The sequence below is a fragment of the Theobroma cacao genome, chromosome 1 (assembly GCF_000208745.1).
Source record: "Theobroma cacao cultivar B97-61/B2 chromosome 1, Criollo_cocoa_genome_V2, whole genome shotgun sequence".
Lineage (NCBI taxonomy): Eukaryota > Viridiplantae > Streptophyta > Magnoliopsida > Malvales > Malvaceae > Theobroma > Theobroma cacao.
The window spans coordinates 7,234,445-7,254,619 of NC_030850.1; the positions used below are offsets into that span (position 1 = coordinate 7,234,445).

Below are 20,175 nucleotides of genomic sequence, written 5' to 3' on the forward strand. Positions count from 1 at the left end.
TAGCGAAACCGAGAGAAAACGGAAAAAGAAATTGAAAGAGTGAGCTGAAGATTGGAGAGAACGAAAAGCAGAGGATCGCCTGGCTTATAAACACGCGCCAACTAGTAACCGCGTTATGGAACTAGCCGTTGCGCCATATTTTTCTTTTTTATTTTTGAATTTTAACTTTTAAGCCTTATTTTATGTTAGGCACTTGCCATATTCCCGTTCTTTTTAATTACTTCTTAAACCGCTTAACTGTTTACCTTATTATTTCCCAACTAATTCATGTTTATAGGATTATAACATTTACTCTTTACTCTTTCTGTCGTGATTAATTTGTTTTATTGCTTTAAATTCCTTTTTTTTTATAGTACATTTATTATATTTTCTTTTTTGGATTTTAACATTTAAAATACTTAAATATTAAAATATCAAATTACTTATTAATCTCATTTCACAATTTTGTTTTGAATGAATCTATCCAACTAATCTTCACATTCACAACTTACAAAATTAATCTTCTTTTCCTAAACGAGTTTTACTCAAAATTAATCTTCAGCTCATTCAATAAGCAACTTTTAATTTTTGAAATATTTCTAACCAACAATTATTTGAAAATGCCTATATAAATATAAATAAAAAAAATGCCTAATAATCAAGTTTAACTTTATCTTGAGAGAGGATTATTTGAAAATTTCGGCCAATTAACTCAATTTAAAAATCCGAAAGTTAAAATTTAAGAACAAAGAACAACATAACCAAAATTTCATTCAATGGAAGAAATCAATAACTCGAATAAAATATCAATGCCAACAGCACTCTTCTTAACCAGTTTCAAATGAACAAATTTCTTCCTAAAGAAAATGTAACCAATAATGATATGATACAATCAAGCATCCTTTACTTAGAAACTATGTAAGGGAGAAATAAACCCAGGGAGGAGAAGCCGCGAAACAGATGGAACCAGAAAGCATTTTGGACCATCTCGCGACCTAACCATCCTCTGATCGTAAAAATATAGTCTTTAATTGGAAATGTTGCATGTACAACATCATAAATGCTTGGCTGCTTTCGATGGCAAACCCGTGTAAGATTTGCAGTAACTGCAATTTCAACCTGCAAAGACCTATTTGAGAGCCATCTCATGTCTCATGTACTGTCCATGTTGAAATCACTCTGTACAGTGTGCAATGTCCAAGATGGGTAGAACTATTCTATACCAACTCGTGGTAACTTCATCACCAACAGCCAGCAGAGTTCATGACTGGAGGACCTGAGATTAAAAATTGAAGACAACTCTGTTACAGTAGATTTTGCCCCTAGTCTTCCTACTGTTTTCTATGCCGATACAATTACAAATTCCTCAAACCAAGGAAAGACAGGCCACAAGCAGGTATGAATCATCCTTCACCCCCCCCCTCAAAAAAATCTCTTGTAAAAACCTCTGAAGCCATTGCATAGTGAACCAAATATACTTAAACCATACAACGGTATCTTTTCCTGTGAAAATCTTCACCAGTCTGGATTTACCAAAACAACAATGTGACAACACACCAAATCTGAATCACAATATTCCATTCAAAACCCTCTGATAATAATCGTACTGCCTTGTCCGCCAGGCATCCAAACTGCTACTGATCAGGGAAAGCACCAATGACACACATTGCTGCAAAAAACCAACACATATTTACCGACCACCATAACGATAAAATGCAGTGCAGTATTAAACAGAACAAAAAGCTTAAGAAAACAAACCTCTTCGGTTAAACTTAAATGGAATCGTTTTCTTAAGTTTTGTATTGTTCGTGGACCACCTTTGAAGCATGGGAAACCAGAGTCCTAATACAAACAATAAAAACACATCGAGTAAATAAAGAACCATTATTCTTCTTTCTACAAAACCACAAATTACCTAATATATCTTCTAGGCACCTCAACTTTTTGTTTTTCTCATCTATACATGTTGTAAGCAAGCAAATGTACACAGAGAAAGTTTGGTCAGCATGATACACCAGGTACAATGCATTGCAAGTGAACTACAGCCTCAGTGACAATAGCAGACTAGCCGTACAACAAAGACACCCATCATATTCTATAATTGTCATTTATAATTAGTTAATTATGCAAACATTAGTGACAAGCAGAACCAAAGTTAACCAGGGGCCACTCTGGAACACATTCAAAGACCAGTATGAAAACTAACAGACCATTAGAAGGCCTCATCATGTTAAAAAGTGTAATAACTGCTGTATACAACGACCACCAATAAACTATAATCACGTTACCTGCAGCATTTCAACAAGAAGAATTATGCGCTCTGCATGCTTACGGCAGGTTAGGAAGCCTTGGATGCATAATACCTGAATAAGAAGGGAAAAGATCAACACCAGTTTAGCAGGAGAAGAATCTATACTAATATTCAACGTGGAGTTTCAGTTAGTACAGACCAACTTAGATTCAAAATTACAAAATAACAAACAAAATTATAGAGAAGTACATCAAGATTGGCCATATTAGTCCTTTAGTGTATATTCAAATTATGTCTTTATCATCCTCTTCAAGTTTTCATAATATTTCTCTTTAATGAGCAAGCAACTTCAAATAACTTCTGCTAATTTGGCTTGCTCTTGTCTGTCTTCCCTCCAACTGCCCCTCCTTTCCCGAAGAGGGGCTCCTTTTAAAATCATTTATTGTTATAGGCTTATAAGTGTCAGTGTGCACAAGGCTAGTCATAAACCTGTACAAGAAAGTCAACAAACCACACAGGCCTTACACAGAGGAAGAAGAGTCATCAGTACCTTAAAGTAATCAAAAAATTCACTTGGAACTCCCTCAGCATCAGAATCCATGACCTAGCACACCGAACACTTTAGGATTAAAAGCAAATCCAAAAGTAACTGATAGAATAATATCAGGACCAACAAAAATTAAACTATAAGATGGAATTCATGTTCAGCAGACTTGCCTCAAGAAGTTCACGGGTTAATTTGAATGGTGCACTCTCAAAATTTACACCACCCGGTGAATTGGAGAGCATGAAGCCAAAATCTATATGTATGATGTGACCGTCTTCATCCAGTAAGAGATTTCCATTGTGCCTATCCTTCACCTATACTTGGATAAATTGGCAAATTAAAAAGTGGACTATACAACATACTAGCTCATCAATTTGCATATGATTGGTGGGAATCAAACCCAACACTTTTTCCACCAAGAATCAATGCTATAATAAGCTTTCAATATAAAAATAATACCACTTCAGCAATCAGATGGCACTATCAAGTAAGGGTGAGCAAATATAAATCGAACCGAACCGAAATGAGTTTGGCTTTTTCGATTCGGTTAGTTCGGTTAATTCGGTTAGTAAAATTATTACGGTTCGGTTTCGGTTAGGAACATTTCTAACCGAACCTAAATAAGGGTATTATGGAGAATTTACATGAAAAAAATCCTAAACGTAAATTATTTATTGTTGTTTATATCATATAAATTATATGAGTATTCCTTTTATTTATTATAATTTTTTAGGGTCATTTTTAGTATTTTTGTAATATTGATTTATTTAAAAAATACAGCATAAATAAATATATACAAACAAAAAAAAATAAAAAATTTGTTAAGTTCGGTTTTAGAAAACCGAACCGAACTAACTGAATTAGTTCGATTTCGGTTAATTCGTTTAGTTATACAGTTCGGTTCGATTTCGATTATTTTTAAAAAGGAGTTCGGTTAGTTCGGTTAGTTCGGTTAGTTCGGTTATTGGATATCTAAAACCGAACTAACCGTTTGCACACCCCTATCAAGTGCAGTTTTTATGCAAGCAAAGTTAGACTAATGATGTCGCTATCTACTCTGGAGACCCAAGGTAAATTCATTTTATTTTGATTTCTTTATTTATTTTCATTTCATTTTAAGAGGGGAGAGAGACAAAAAGTAATTCTTCGTAGGCAGCATAACACGAAAATTTTTGTACCCTCACAACTACCTAACGAAAGTAAACAGCTTAGCCTGGCTACATGTGTGGATGATTCAAAAGGGTTGCTAGAAACTGCCAAATAGACTTAAATGAACAAGTACAAATGGATTAAGGAAAAGACCTATAAGGATCCTGCCTTAACCACCCAATTTGGTGTCCAAAGCCAAATAATTACTTCCAACCCTTTAATTTGTTTTATTTATAATTAAATACTAGTAATATAACAGTGAAAACAATGTCAAATCCACTATCCTAAAAACAGCCTCCATGAAGAATAATTACTTCACTGCCACTCATAATACACAAATACAGAGTTTCTTTTAGCAAGCGCATCCAATTGATAATAGTTTTAGAAAAGCACAGATCCATGCATGCAGAGCACAAATTAAGATTTCAGTAATTAGCATAGACAATTGGCTGACAAAGTAGAAGTAGGTTAATTTCTTGGTTGCATTGAAGTTAATGAGCATCACTTGAAACAGAATGAGGAAAAAGAAAGCAAATAGCAATAGTGCATTTACAAAGAAAGCAAATAGCTAACAGAATGCTAATACAACAATTTGTAACAAGTGCATTCAATAGATAATAGTTTTAGAAAAGGCAGATCAATGCATGCAGAGCACATATAAGATATCGCTTATTAGCATAGACAATGAGCTGACAAAGTGGAAGTTGAATAACTTCTTAGTTGCGAAGAAGTCAATCAGCATCACTTGAAACAGAGTGAGGTAAAACGAAGCAAATAGCAAAACAGAAAAGGTGTTTCATGTTGAATTACACCAAACAGTAAATCCTTTAAGCCAGCGCAATGTAGACATAGCAGCAGACAGCTACCAGCAGTGAACTTTCTAGTATTAATAGGTTTACAGTTGAATTTAAATAGTATATTAAGGCATTTAGAAAGTGGCATCTGCCATCTGATCTATTCTATTCATCGCTTAACCTCTTAACAAGTCCCATTAAATTATCCTCATTCCATTTGTGAATTAAGTGACAAAATAGAACGGAGAAGAAATCCATATATACCTGCAGAAGATAGCACACTAGGGAATACCCAGCCATACTTTCAACAAAATTTCTCTGCAATAAAATACATTTTAATTAAGCAATAGAATTATTCAACAAATCAAAACTCTAAGCATTTTCTATAGACAAAATAAAATCACTATTTGACTGATTAAATCAGCATGGAAATGCTATATCAAATTGCATTAGAAAATAATATACGACGGCCAATAATTAGCCAGAACTATAAATGAGTTCTAATGCATCCAGAAAATAACAAAAACGAGCTTTTCAAAAAAGAAAAAAACCAAAAACCAAAAACAAAACCCAAGATTTCATTAACTCTAGACTGTCAGATAGGAGACATATGCACAAAAGATAATAAGGCATATTAAGAGTAAGCCCTTCACATAACTTGGTAAATTCAATCAAATCAGCAAACCACTGCAAATGTTCATCTTTACTAAAACAAATGTACACAATATAGCTTTCCAAACAGGATCAATTCCTTACCATCCAACAGAACACTGCCACTAAAGTATGTTGCCCCTATATCCCATCATCACATGAGGCTTGGATTTAGCCCTCATGAATGTAACCAAGAATGATCACAAAATCACAAATTTTGACTAAAGAAAGATGAACCAAGAGTTCATCCACCTACTCCTTGCAAATATCCAAATAAATCTCACAAATCAACCCAACACAACACCTTAGGCAGTCAACATATACTACATGGTATGGTGGCCACACTTTTCAGTAACCACAGGGAAGAGGTTAGTATAGGATGATTGGCTCATGATGGAAGTAAGCTAAAGCTCACTCAAGAAAATGATTTTAAAATAATATAAAATTGTAAGTCACCTAAAATAAGTGCAGCTTAAATATTCAGGGAAAATTTTCCCCTGATAACAACCCAAAATTTCTATAGACTACAATTGTAGAGAAGCGGAAAGGAACTAGTCTGTCTCCTCTTATTTAACAAGATTTCTTTAAATTACTAGAGCATGACAATCACAGCATCTGCAGCTTTATAGAAAAATAGCAACTCTTTCCCAGGAGAAAAAGAGAGAGGCAAATTCTGACTCCTAATGGTCCAACCACACTCCTAAGCAGCTCAATTACAATGCCACAAAATTTAATACTAAGCCGTTTAAAAGTAACAATTATTTGAAACATGATAATGAAAACATTTGCCAAACAAAAAACAATAACTGGAGACACCTGCCTCTTTGCAACTAGATTACCTGGGCCAGCTTAAAACTTGGAGAATTTTCCTTATACTTAGCTGCAAAGAATTCACGTAAGCTTGATATATTGGGATATCTACTTTTGATGGAATGAAGAGAAGCCTGCAAAAACAGTAAAGCTATTACCATTAAGACAGCAAAAGTTTCCCATCATCACTGCAATCCAGTCAGTAGAAGAGCAAAAGTTTACATTACCGTATCTGTAATTGTTTCAATAAGAGCTGTGTAAGAAGATGTAACTAAAACTTCATTAGGGCGCAACCAAAGTGGAAGACCGGCTTCTTGGAATATATCTGGGATTGAAAACCATTATACACACACTTCAACCGACTACAATAATTAAACCATAACAATTTCTGAGAACTTCAGCACTGATGCATAATAATAAGGGATTGTTTTTCTTTTTTAGGGCCAACTTGATAATATAGGGTTCAACCATGCAATATAGATCCACACACATATTTATATAATTTTTCCAGTCTACTTAACATTATGCATTCTAATCATCTTCTTGCACGCAAAATTATATATTTCACTTTGCATTGGGAAAAAAAAAAGGAAAGAGAAAAAAGCAATATACTGCTTTAGCATTATGACATATCAAATGAGGTAGACAGAAAATGAGACTCCAAATACTGATTTTTTTATACCGACTTGGAGAGAAATAAGGGACAGGAAGCAAATGAGCTAGATGATCTGAAGAAAAGAACCATATGAAATTGTAATAAAGAAACATACCATAAAAGTGAGAGACAAGCTGCACGGCAAGATGCTCTTGCCTACAATCATCACCACTCTTTACAATAACCTTCATGATACCAAAAAAAAAAAGGCAATTTCACTTACACCAAACTAACTATTTAATATAGCCAATAATATGAAGAATAAAAAGTCTAGTTAGGTATTAAATAAAATTAACCAAAAAAGTCAGCATTACACCAAAATAGTAACATCAAATACCTTAAGCCATCAAATTAATGTCAATTATATGTAGCCAAATAACAGCAAAAGGTTCGCATCCAATGTCATAAATACAAGAATTAGTTGTAAACATTAACCACTGATCCAACACCAATTAGTTGTAAATTTTCTTACATACATATTTCATTGAATAATAATATACCAGATTCAATGCTCCAGGACTAGAATCTTATATAGGATCAAAATATTATGTCATGCAATTGAAAAGCATCTTTACAAGATCCATTTTATAATAGCACCAACAGCACTAAAGACACTAACAGTTGACATATTCCCAGTTTCCTAATACTAAATGTCCACATCTAAGGCTCTACAGGTGACATGGTGCAGTTTCATGGCAGCAATGAAATGAAAAAAAAATGGAACTAAAGGTCCATTGTTTCAAGGAGAATGGCTTCAAGAAATTGTTTTACATATTTTCTAGATGTTTGGTTGTTAAAGAGGCATGGTCAACTGGAAAATGGCTTCTTCTCAACGCAAAAAGGACACACTATTCTGGAAATTGTCTTCCTTTTTTGAGATAAGGAAGACAATTTCCCCATTCTCCCACGACACAGCCAACTTGCCTCTTTACCCTTCACAGCCCCTCATAGCCAACCCATTACCCACCACCATCAACCACTGCCGAAGCAATCAGAACCTTTCCCTCCTTCAATCTCCCTTCTCACTTCCACAACTCTCCATATTTTTCCACTTCCATCATCAGTAATCAGCCTTTTTCTCCCTTTCATTGTCAGCATCTTTCTCCCTTACTCTACCCTTCATCACCAGTGATCATAACCTCTTCCTCTCCACTTCACACATGAACAGTTTCATTCTCCTTTTCTCTCCCCTTTTGATTGCCGCTCCCAACAACCCCTTCCTCCTTTCTCTTTCAACCCCAAACCCAGATATTTTCCATGTTCTTCTCTCCCTCTTTCTCTTCTCTCTTTGTAGTTTGTCCTTCTCCAACTTAACAAAACCAAATATTATCTCAGATTTCTATCCCTCTGTCCTTCTCAAACTTCACAAACCCAAACCCATCTCAGCACATCATCTCAATTTTCAACAGCATCATTATTTTTTTTAATTCTTCTTAATTAATTTTGATACTTGATTCAGATTTGTCAGATTTGTGGATATTTTGTAGGTTAGAGGTTCACTGTTCGTCAATGGGTTTGGTTTGTGATAGTTGAAGTAGATGGTGGCATTGAAAATTTTCCATGAAATCCAAACATCAGAAATACTTGTTCATGAGTTTAACAAACAACAGAAATTGGTTTCTTTTTTGGAAAATATTCTTTTTGAAAATTTTCTTTCTTTCAGAAAGTTCATTTCCGTGAAACAAATGGAGCCTAAGAGACAAAATTATACAATTTTAAAAAAAATGAAACAATATGAGATAAGAACCATATAAATCCAAAAGTAATTAAGTACCTTTAACAATGCCAAATTTTAAATTCATTACTTTTGAGACCTTTATCATATCAGGTTTGAAACCAGTTCTCATGTTAAGCCATCAAAATTTCATGGTTGTAATTAGTCACAACTCTAAGTCAATCAAATCCATGTCGAAGCAATAAAAAGAGTTTACCACTTAGCTCTGCCATTTTGATGGAATCAATCATTTGCTGAATGCTGTTGCCGGAAAAAAAAAATCCAAGATCTCATGGTAACTACTCTCTAGTCCATACGTCCTATGATAATTTTCCTCTTTTAATATACTAAATATTGTGTACGTGATATTCAACTTCAATCCTTTTGTAAATGGAGTAAATTATTTGATTTTTTAGTCACAATAGCTAAATCATACAATACAGGGTTTCGTAGGAAGATAATGATTGGTCTTATTCTTTCATTGTGGACAATTTTTTAGACATCTCCAAAGAGAAATTATTTTATGAAAGAGGTCATTTACTATAGACGACAAGTATCACATTTGACAAATCCTTCAAAAAGCAAAAAAGGTGAGCTCTACAAAAGCAATCTTTAACCTTGGCAAAGTTCTCACCTCATCAAGTCACTAGGAAAATTGACATTGCTTTACAAGATATATTACAACATATTCCAAAGGTAAACATACCCAACATCGATGCAATCTAATATATCCGCAGACTTGGGGGGGAAGGAAGTCTAAGACACTCACTATAAAAAATTCCATAAGAAAAGTACCCTAACAAAGAGATCTCCAAAGAAAATGCCATCATATAGTGGTTAGCTACGACTAGCTGACATTAATAGTGGAAGATCATTAAAAAAATAACATGTGACTGTATTCAACATAATTGCAAAATGTAATAAAGACTAGCCTCTTTGCAGCAGAGAATCTATGATGCCCTCATTTCTAATTATGTGCATGCAATCACATAGCTCAAGTTGGAAATGAATAAATAAACAAACAGAGCAATTGCTCACAAGCAGAACTTACAGAGCGCAAGTCCCAACCAGGTAATTTCCCATATACTGAAGCTTTCCGTATTCTCTCCTTCTTCACCTTCCAAAGTTCACCAGATAACGCATCACCAGCTTTAGGCATACCCCCATTAGCCTATTGGAAATTTACAAAGTTTCAGACAAAATAGACGCACAGAAAAATAAAATGGTTTTCAGTTCACCAATATTCACCCTTGGTTGTGCATCTGATGAATCCTGACCAGCCCCTTTCAAAGGGAGTCCAGGAGGAGCTTCTCCCTTCGCAGCAGCTGCCTGCACAACAATTTCATGTTTCAATAATAGCATCCAAAATGGAACAAAATTCACATAAATAAAGTAAACCCATTTCAAAGATATAGAAGCCAAATGACTGAATGAAAAAACATTTCTTCCCCTATAAAATTGATACTTCCAAGTATAACTTAAAATGTGCTTAAAGAAAATACACATCTATTGATATTTTCAACTGCTTAAACAACTACCATGATGCATGATAAGAAGAGATGCCCCTAGTTGATTAAATTGTTACAGGATAGAGCAATCATATACCCAATATTTAACTTGAAATCAACACATGGGAATGAACACACTACCCATCTACCAGCATATGCCAAAAACAGTCTAATATATTTCACAAAAGTTCCTTTATTATAGATCTATATCTTACACCTATTCTTTGCTTCATAGATGCTCTTAACTAATATCTAGGACTAAAATAGTTTAATTGTGAAATCAAGTGTTCCATGAAAAATAGCTTGTCACTGATGAAATGATCATGCTTCCATGTTGAAGTAAAATGCAACATCACATGGGCCTTCAGATTGATGAGTAATTGAGCATGAGGTCAAACAAACTAAAACATAGCCACAAATTAGCCTGTAGTTAAAACTTTACTCACTTCTAATACGTCAAGGACTGAACTACGAATCTGCAAACGAGAAGATATATAATCTAGCAAAACTAAAACAGCACATGAGACATGGGAAAACGTTATCAAGTTTATGTATCTAGGTATGTGCATTGACAAGGCCTTAAGAAGATTTTAGTCACACACACATGAACTTATGCAGTTAAAACCTTAAGCATTGTTGAAAACAATGTCAAATACAATATCAGACACCCAATTTACTTCCACACATGCATATAAATCTATAGGCTTAATACTGAACCATTGTAGTCATCAATATACTTCAAATGTACAATCAGATGCCCACCTTTACTTCCTCTATGGCAACTGTACTTGGAACACGACGGTGCTCCTTCCGACGTGGTAGTCCTTGACCCTCAATGTCTTCCATTCGGAGCCCAGGATCAGCTGTCAGCACCACCCTTACCCACTCCAAATCACTAGCATAAGCAGCTCTTAATTTGTGAGTTATATCTTGTCCACCCTGAACTGAAACAGCACCCAAATTGCCACGATGCTTGCCAGACTGTAAATCAGGTGCTTCAACACTCTCTGACTGGCTGACTGATTGCTTTTCTACAGAAAAACTCACATTGACAAATTTCACTTTTGCCTCAGACTTATGAGTCATTGCCTGGTCAATAGCTTGCGCAGTGGAACTTGACATTCTATCACTACTATTACGATACACCTCCTGAGCAGTCCACAAAGGATAAGCCCATGGAGGCGGCTTTGGCAATAAGGCATCACCATTTGCCAGAGGGATTCCTCCTCTAGAAAGCTTCTGAGCATTAGATGCGTCCTTTGTACTGCTAAAATAAGTTTCAAGAAAAGGAATAAGAAGCCACACTAAATATCTTTGAGTTATGTACAATTTATAAGAGAAATTGAAATTTGAGACTGCATCTGAGTTGTATGGACAATGGACTCAAAGCTTACCTTGGCAATTCACATTTCAAAACTTCAACACAGATAAGATATGGTGCTTTTTCCCTAGAATTCAAAAGAACAGCTTCATCTTCAGGAATATGAACCACACGATACATCCCCTTTCCCATCGGAAAGCAAACTCCTAAAAAATTACCGGAAATACTCAGATAAGGATATGGAGTAATATATTTCAAGCAACAGTCCAGTTCACCCAATATATCAAAGTTGCAATAGAAGTGCAGGCTAACTGACAATTACTAATGTGGAAATTTTATCATAAGCATATACACAACCACAAAAGTTTCAATAGAATAATATCCCAAAAAAATAAGACAAATACATATTACAAGCCAAATTTCATTAAGACATGCAAGCTTAATATTAACTTTGCATCACCAAATTACTGACCAATGACAGAACTCACTTGACCTTGCTATTTTACATAAGGTTGCAACTTGGGTCAGGTTCCTTGAATGGGGATGGGAGTGGGTCCAACCTAAGGCAATATGCTGCCTTTTTCTGACCCGACCTGACCAACCCACCCCATGTTAACAAGGCTTGGGTAAGCGCAGTTCTTCCCTCTTTAAGTCTTAAAGTAACAAAAAAATAAATTGAATAAAATCTTCTATTTATTTCCAAACTCAGATTAATTATTTATATGTTGTACATTTGATTAAATCCAAGTATTGCAACAGTTTTCACTGTATTGAATATTGAAAAGTGGAAAATAAAAAGTTTCTTCAAAGAAATTTGTATAGAAAATTTATCATCACAAATGAGCGTTCATGGTCTTTTTCAATTAAAAAATTAAGTTAATGCTATTAGGTGATGAAAATCCTAAAATATATTAAAATAAAATTTAGAGAAGATAAAAAAGTAAATTTAACTTTCTTTCTAAAAAAGTAAATTTAACTTTCTTTCTTAATTAACATAAAAATGAAAAAAAAAACCCAGGTCAGGTCGGGTTAATTCAGGTTGACCCAAGAAACAACCTGACCCGACCCAACCCACAATACCGATGAACCAAGTTTGACCCGAGTATAAAAGAAGCTGATCCAAAGTAGCCGTGTCGGGTCAGTTCTCAGGTTTACCCAACCCAAGTTGCATCTCTAATTTTTGACATCCCTGTCCACAACCAATATCAATACAAGCAGAAACCCACATTTTTTGGTCCTTTGTAGCCTTTTCTTATTTTAATGAAGGAAATAGCTGTATTCAGATCAGTACAACAAAGAGTGAAACTAAACTGAGAAAATATTTCAGAATAGAAAAATAAATTGCTTCCAATTGAATGGAAATGCTTCACACATCAATTAAATGATGCATTCACTTGACAGAAGATTGTGAAGAAATGCTAATAGAAATTTGATGGCAAGCCCCTACCACTAAATTTCAACTTCAGCAAAAACAAAAAGCACTCCAACTCAGAAAAAAACCAATGACAATGTATCAAATATGTTACAGAGACTTCCTCTTTAATGGACAGACTATGCAACAGAAGCAATGTCAACAGAAACCAATAAAAGATTACCCCTTTTCAAAAGACCATATAGATATTCTCACAGATGAATATACCATATACAAACTACTATACAAATATTTAAAATCTCACCACTTTAAATCAAAACACTTGTAAACATAGCACAGAGGTGGAAAAACAACCAAGATAGTCCTATAATCCTAGTCACAGTTTCAGAGTTCCAACCACTTTGGGAAATCATAAGTAAACTTATTAAATGCAATAAATGGTGCCTCTCAATTGGCATTTATTTGATCAAATTTTTCATTAATAAGCATGTACCTCCATTGTTTTGGGCCGCAGCTACATGCAAATTAATCTCTGCAAGTGACTAGAGATACAAAAATGAAAAGAACAAGTAACATGTTAGATAACATTCTAGCAGAATATTTCATAACATTTAATTCAAGCATTGACAAAACATTAGAAATGTGCAAACCACCTCACGAAGAGCAGTTTTGCGATCTTCGATTGGAAAAACATCTACCAAGCCATATGATGTCTCACATAATGACAGTACAAAATCCAATGAATCATGATAAGCCCCTTTTCGAAATTGTGATATAGAATTATTTGGAAGTGGAGGTTTGGCATTTGACTTATCATTCTGTTGCTTAGGCGAACCAGGATGCTTCTGCCAAATAAAGGTCACAAAAAATTAACATCAATGCCTGGGGGAACATGTCAAGTAAACAACACTAATGAAAGATTAAAGAGCAGTGCAATCAAAAGAAATAAACCACCAGCAGTATTCTTGAATGAAGGAAATATGCTCAATATCAAAAGCCTATCAGATATCCTTTATGATATTTTCCATTTTTTAATTATACCATTTCATTCAGGACATTCAAACAAAACTTGCACTTTATGAGTACAGAAATTAATTTACTTGCATCTGTGGAAAAATAAATAGATAAAACCACAAACTAGAATACTACCTCTTATTTTTATGCTCCTTTTGGGCATCTTAGGGTTCCACAACTTTTACGCTCTTCTTCAATGTTATTTAGCTATCATTTACTACTAGAGACAATCCTTTATCTTCTTAACTATGTGAATGTATTTCATCACATTCAAGTACTACAATATGTAGGTAGGCCCAAAACTAGGTTCAGCCTAGCCAAAGTAATCCAAAATCAAACCACACAGATTTCAAGTTTTCAACAATCCCACTGAAAAAATGCAAAACAACCTGATCCATCTGAAGGTCCATGTCATTCCTAAATAAGAGGCTTCCACAACCTTTTTCTGATGATAACATAGTAAATGGTGTTGATCAAAGAACAAGACATCCAGACTTTAAAAAGTAGAGACTCTAAAAACCGATGTGAGCACACACTGCACACATACCAATAAACAAGCAATATAACAAGAAAGTGGAGGAAAACAAAGAGGAATCAAAAACTTTCATATCCAAGCCAATCTATGAGAGAGGAGTGTGTTCACAACTTCACATATAATATTCATGGTTACTACAAAATAAAATATTAACTTGCATGCACTCTGCCCCAAATCTAAACCATACTAAACTAACCTTAATCAAAGTAAGAAAAGCAAGGAGTTATTTCGGAAGCAATCTACACCCCTGTGGTCAATAAAAGCTTCCCACCCCCTTTTGATCAAATGTCAGGCAAAAGGGGAAAGGCTATGAAACTCCACAACTAGATAGACTGAAGGACAAGCAGAAGAGGAATATTTCCCAGATCAATCAAGTAGTCTAGTACTATTACAGTTACAACAGAGTTACTAAGGCAGTGGAAGCTGTTCTTTTTCTAAATAATTTTTTATGACAAAATAGCAATGGCAAAAGGGAAACTGCAAAACTCCATTACACAAGATGCATACAACATAATAACTTTATAGGAACAAAAATAAATAAATATAAATACAGAAAATCAAATCCTAGAAGTATAGACAATCCAGAATCCAAGAAAGATGATGAAAACAGAAACCGGATTGATTGCCATCCAGTTAATAATCCTATCTTTGGTCCAAATCAGGTATTTCACCATCCAGCAAATTTTATCCTTCCATTCGTGGCACATCAAGTAAACTACACACTCTTATAATGTTAAAAATGTCAAAGATAGCATCAAATTGATAATCTTTCAACATTACAAATACCGATGAAAAGAAATTCAGTGCATGGACAGATTTAGCATTCAGTGCAGGAGTTGAGGAGAACAGTTACAGGCAAAACAGTGGTTAACTTTTGTGTGCTCAGATTCCAATCTCAAAAAAAAAGTGTTCAACCATCACTTCATCAATAAAGGCTTTATAGATTATTGGATTACATTACTAAATGATATACCATTGGAAGTTGGCATTTAAGCTAAATAACATGGAAGAACCATTTTAAGAACAAATATTGGATCAATTTCCTATTCTTTTTGTCATGGCAAACAACACAGCAGTTCAGGTCATTCTACTTTAACAAAAATCTAGAACCCAGAGAATACACTCCTTAAGCATGCATGCTTTGTAGTGATTATTAGCCTAAAGGATCTCCAAATTCGTCAGTCTGAAAGAATTAAAGGCCCTTCAAAAACATTAGACAAGGTTGAATAAAGACTTATGACACTAGGAATCATGAATGAAAAACATTTTGACGAGCCTAGGAAGACTGACAATACAAAAGGAAGACCACTTCCCACATATAAGCATATGGTCAGATTCATAATGATTATGAGCAGAAATTCCTCCACAATTTCCTGCTGATAGGTTGGCAACTGGTGTGCAAAGTGTAGAACCAAAAAGGTTACCATACTAAATGTTTTCAATCGCACAACAATGGAAAATGTAATCTGATATTATCTTTTACAATGTCTAATAAAACTTAAGTATCAAATTCAAAACACAAAGAAGTTCAAAAAAGACCATCAACATTATAGGATTATGTAAACCAGTCCAAGAGGTTGTATAATTCAGGAGTTTTGACAGATAGAAAGAATGTGCCACAAAAGTTATCATCTTTCACTTCAAACAGTTCTAATAAATTATGAGTGCATAAATTGGAACCAGATGCAACAGATTCAATGTGTAGGACAGACCTCAAAGCATACAGGTAACATCTCAACAAAAATAAAAGTGCACAAACCTCTTTGTGGTTCTTTGAACTAAACAACTCTGAATCTTCAATTGAACGATCACGGTCCCTAAAAAGTTTGCGGAAGAAGTTCTCAGTCCCTGGACTGCTCTCAAACAAACCGCCACTATTGCTGCGTTCATTTGCTGTACTAGTTTTATTCTCTTCCGGATGCACTCGAAATAGTCTTCGGAACAGTGGGAAATCTGAAGATTCTTCTTCGTCACCATCATCATTTTTATCATTCCCATCTTTCTTGTCCTCAAATCTATCCTTAAAAAATTTCCGAAAGAAACCCTCCTTTTCATCATCTTCAGCAGATTTTGAAATTTTTTCCTCAAAGTCACCGTGGACATTCCCATCATCAATTTTATCATTTCCATCTTTCTTGTCTTCAAATTTATCCTTAAAAAATTTCCGGAAAAACCCCTCTTTTTCATCATCTTCAGCTGATTTTGAAGCTTTCTCTTCAGAGTTCACCATATGTTCATCATCAATTCTATCATTCACATCTTTCTTGTCCTCAAATTTATCTTTAAAAAACTTCTTAAAGAACCCTTCTTTCTCATCATCTTCTGCTGGCTTAGAAACCAATTTATCATCAGAATCACTCTTACTATCCCGAAACAACTTCTTAAAAAATCCTTCAGAACTCGAAGTCATTTCTTCCTCCTCTCCTTTACTATCCCTTAAAAGCCTCTTAAAAAACCCATCTGAACTCGATGTCAACTCCTCATCCTCTCCCCCTCTGTTGTCCCTCAACAGCCTCTTGAAAAACCCATCCTTTTCATTCTCCTCTTCATCTTTCTCAGCTGACTTCCTAAACAACAAGGCATCTCTAACTTTCGGACCAGGAATAAACTTTTTAAAAATCTTATTCTCCTCTGGAGACAACAATTGATTACCACCATCCTCCTGCAAATGGTTCCCTAAAGAAGGCGAGAAGGACAATGATCTCTGCGTAGGAGGAGAAGATGTCAATGACAAAAACCGCTGTTTCGATGATAGAATTCGATTCAAAACTTGGTTTTTACTCCCTGGACTTGAACCTGCATTGGGTGGCCGCACAAGGGGCGTCCACTCACCCATCAAAGTAGCAGCGATTTGACACTTTTCTTGAATCCTACTAATCCCTTCATTATCATCCGAATCCTCTAACTCAGCCAACAAAAACCAATGCACCTTCATTGCCATTTTTAGAGATTTTGAGCACATATCAATAACAAACTTATCCAATGAAGGGCTCGGCTTATGAACCATCATGTAACAAATCTGGAAGAGATAGCTTTCGATTCCGGATAACGGAAGTGTGTACATTCTGTTACATAGGTAATCTCGTACCCCGGCATGATCATGCTTGTAAAGATAGCTAACGGCGATCCACTCACAGAAAAACGCCGAGTCGAAGAATCTGATGAGCCACCCGTTTTCACCTGACTCACTCGCTAGAGGAGTCCTCGAGGTGGTGATTTCGCGAGGTAACAAGTCCGATTCTCCTCGAGTCAGTCCTAGAAGCCTCACCATCGTTACCAATCTGTCATCATAAACCCTAATTTCGCTCTCTAGTTTGGAAATATCGAAACTAAATCATTTTGTAGATAGTTTTGAAATTTAACACAAAACCCTAGAATTTTCTAAACGCTTCCATTTGAATACCTTAATTCCCTCTCACCTGAGAGAATTCGGAATCGCTCCGCCAATCCAAAACCGGAAATGCTCTCACTGTTGAAGCCCTTAATCAGAATCACACAGTGGTCGAAGCGGAACCCTAATTCTGAGGTGGAAAAGACAGAAGAGCAGAATTGATAGTGTCTTTTTCAGCTGATTGGCTGTCGGAAAAAGGGGGGGAAATGATCGGGGAAAATTAAAGAAAGTTAGAAAATGGTGATGTTTTCGATTAGAGAAAGAGAGAATTTTGGATTTTTCGCCTTATAAAGTGCAAAACAGAATCTGAATTTCGTGTGAGATAGAGAGAGGAAAGAAGGTGACGGTGGATCGTTTAGGAAACGACGCCGTGGTAATGGCGGAAGTGGTGGCGATGATGGCGGTGGGTGGTCTTCTTTGCTGTTGGAGAGAGAAAGACGATGGAGAGGCGATTACTTTTATTTTTAGTATTTTATTTTATTTATTGTTTAGTTTTTTAAATTCAAAAAACACTGCATATATAATAATAATTACTGCATATTTTTGTAAGACCAGGGCTTTGCTAACTTGAACGGGAAGAATGGCGGCGCATTTTATGGAATTTCATTTCCCTTTCCCTCCAAAGAAATGAAATAACGTGTGATCAAAACAAAAATAAATTTTTTTTAGCACATTTAATATGATTTAATATAGACAGTAAAAATAATAATTATATATATAATAATATAATATAATTAATTCGATTTTATTTTAAATTATACAATAAACCAACAAGTTGAATTATATTTTTATTTTTTAAAATATAAAAATTAAATCAAAAAATAAAAAATTATTAAATTAAAAGAATCACTAAATGAAGTTGATTCAAAACCTTAAAGATTTGATTCAATTCAATTCATATACTAAGAAGTTTAAATAGTGTAATTTCATGGTAAAATTTAGAACACCATATGCAAGCCTTCCTAGTTCAATGGGGCTGTGGACTCTCCCACGCGAGGAGCTATGGAGGGATTTTACCTTGCTCGCACTACAAACTATGGGTGAGCAAATGTAAACCTAATTGAACAATAAAATTAAATCGAAATGAGTTTAGTTTTTTCAGTTTGATTTTTTAAAAAGTTTGATTTTTAAAATTAATTCAGTTCGATTTCGGTTAGAACAATTTCTAACCGAACTAATTGAACTTAAGTAAGAGTATTATTGAGATTTTACATGAAAAATAAATTATAAACCTAATCTCTTCTCTTCTTTAGTTTTTTTTTTAATTCTATGAGTATTTATCTTATTTATTATAATTTATTATTATCATTTTTAATATTTTTGTAATATTGATTTATTAAAAAAATACAATATAAATAAATATATACAAAAAAATTTGTCAAGTTCAGCTTTTGAAATCCGAATCCGAACAAACCGAATTAGTTCGGTTTCGGTTAGTTCGATTATTTGTATAGTTCGATTCGGTTTCGATTATTTTTAAATATGAGTTCGGTTAGTTCGATTATTAAATATCCAAAACATAACTAACCGAAATAACTGTTTGCACACTCCTACTACAAACTACTTGAAAACGTAAAGTTTACACTTAGTCAATCAAGCAAGTTACAAGTTGATTTGGATTAATATCAAGTTAATATGAAAATCAAACTATTTCTTTTTAAAACCAAACCAAAGGAAATTTAAAAAGCTCTTAAAAAAACATATTTAAAGAACAAAATTTTTAAAAAAAAAACTCAAAGAAAAACTCTAGAGAGAAGTTTTTTGTTCTTTTTTGTTAAAAATACGTCAAATTTTCAAGAAATACCCATCTCTCTCAATCAATCTCTCTTTCCTCTCCCTCCCTTCGTCTACTTCTCTCTATAAAGACTACTAAAAACAAAAAAGAAATAAAGATCCAACAACAAAATCGTAAAATTTAAGTTTTTTTGTTCTTACAAAGGTTAAGAAAAAAGAAGATCTTTTATAGTAATTTTAATCAAAATTAGAATTTATATAATTTATTACCAAACAGTTTTAATTTAATTTTAAAAACTATTATTTTTATAAGAACTTTAAAATAACTTTTAAGCTAAAAAAAAGTTAAGCCAAATAAACTCTAATTATGCTTCATAAATCAAAACTTATAATTTTTAATAAATTTATGTCAAATATAAGATTTCATTGAAAATTAGATATTCAATTAAATGACCAATCACATATAGATAAAAAAAAATTTTGTGATGACCTCATTTTATTTAAGTTTGAAACTTGAAATATTAAATAGTCACAGTATACAAATAGTCCCTACAGTCATGCATTTTCATCAATTTAGTCACTCTACTCAAAATCTAGTCAATTTAATCCCTTGATTTTAGGAATTAGAACAATTTAGTTCCTCTCCTAACGTCGTTGAATTTTAAAATTAAAGGTGATGATATCAACGTTGTTGTAGCAAGTTGCTGACATAGTAGTGCCATGTGGCACTAACAAGATGATATGACATTG

The 20,175-nt window shown here is 34.1% G+C and overlaps 1 protein-coding gene across 3 annotated transcripts; it reads right to left on the reverse strand.

Moving 5' to 3' along the window:
* Positions 734-18,183, reverse strand: LOC18611847 (phosphatidylinositol 4-kinase beta 1). 3 transcript variants are annotated; one of them, XM_018128493.1, is made up of 16 exons: positions 16,060-18,181; positions 13,405-13,596; positions 13,245-13,293; positions 11,453-11,585; positions 10,821-11,322; positions 9,799-9,879; positions 9,602-9,721; positions 6,952-7,021; positions 6,409-6,506; positions 6,211-6,315; positions 4,985-5,038; positions 2,948-3,091; positions 2,781-2,834; positions 2,268-2,342; positions 1,738-1,821; positions 734-1,648 (listed from the first exon to the last, which is right to left on the reverse strand). In XM_018128493.1, exons 1-16 carry the CDS (start codon positions 17,569-17,571, stop codon positions 1,547-1,549), a joined length of 3,375 nt encoding a protein of 1,124 aa, XP_017983982.1. In that variant the 5' UTR covers positions 17,572-18,181; the 3' UTR covers positions 734-1,546. The 3 variants fall into 3 exon arrangements, with proteins under 3 accessions (XP_017983982.1, XP_017983977.1, XP_017983989.1); XM_018128488.1 differs by having other exon boundaries at positions 10,821-11,325; XM_018128500.1 differs by lacking the exons at positions 734-1,648; positions 1,738-1,821; positions 2,268-2,342; positions 2,781-2,834; positions 2,948-3,091 and having other exon boundaries at positions 4,984-5,038; positions 6,192-6,315; positions 10,821-11,325; positions 16,060-18,183.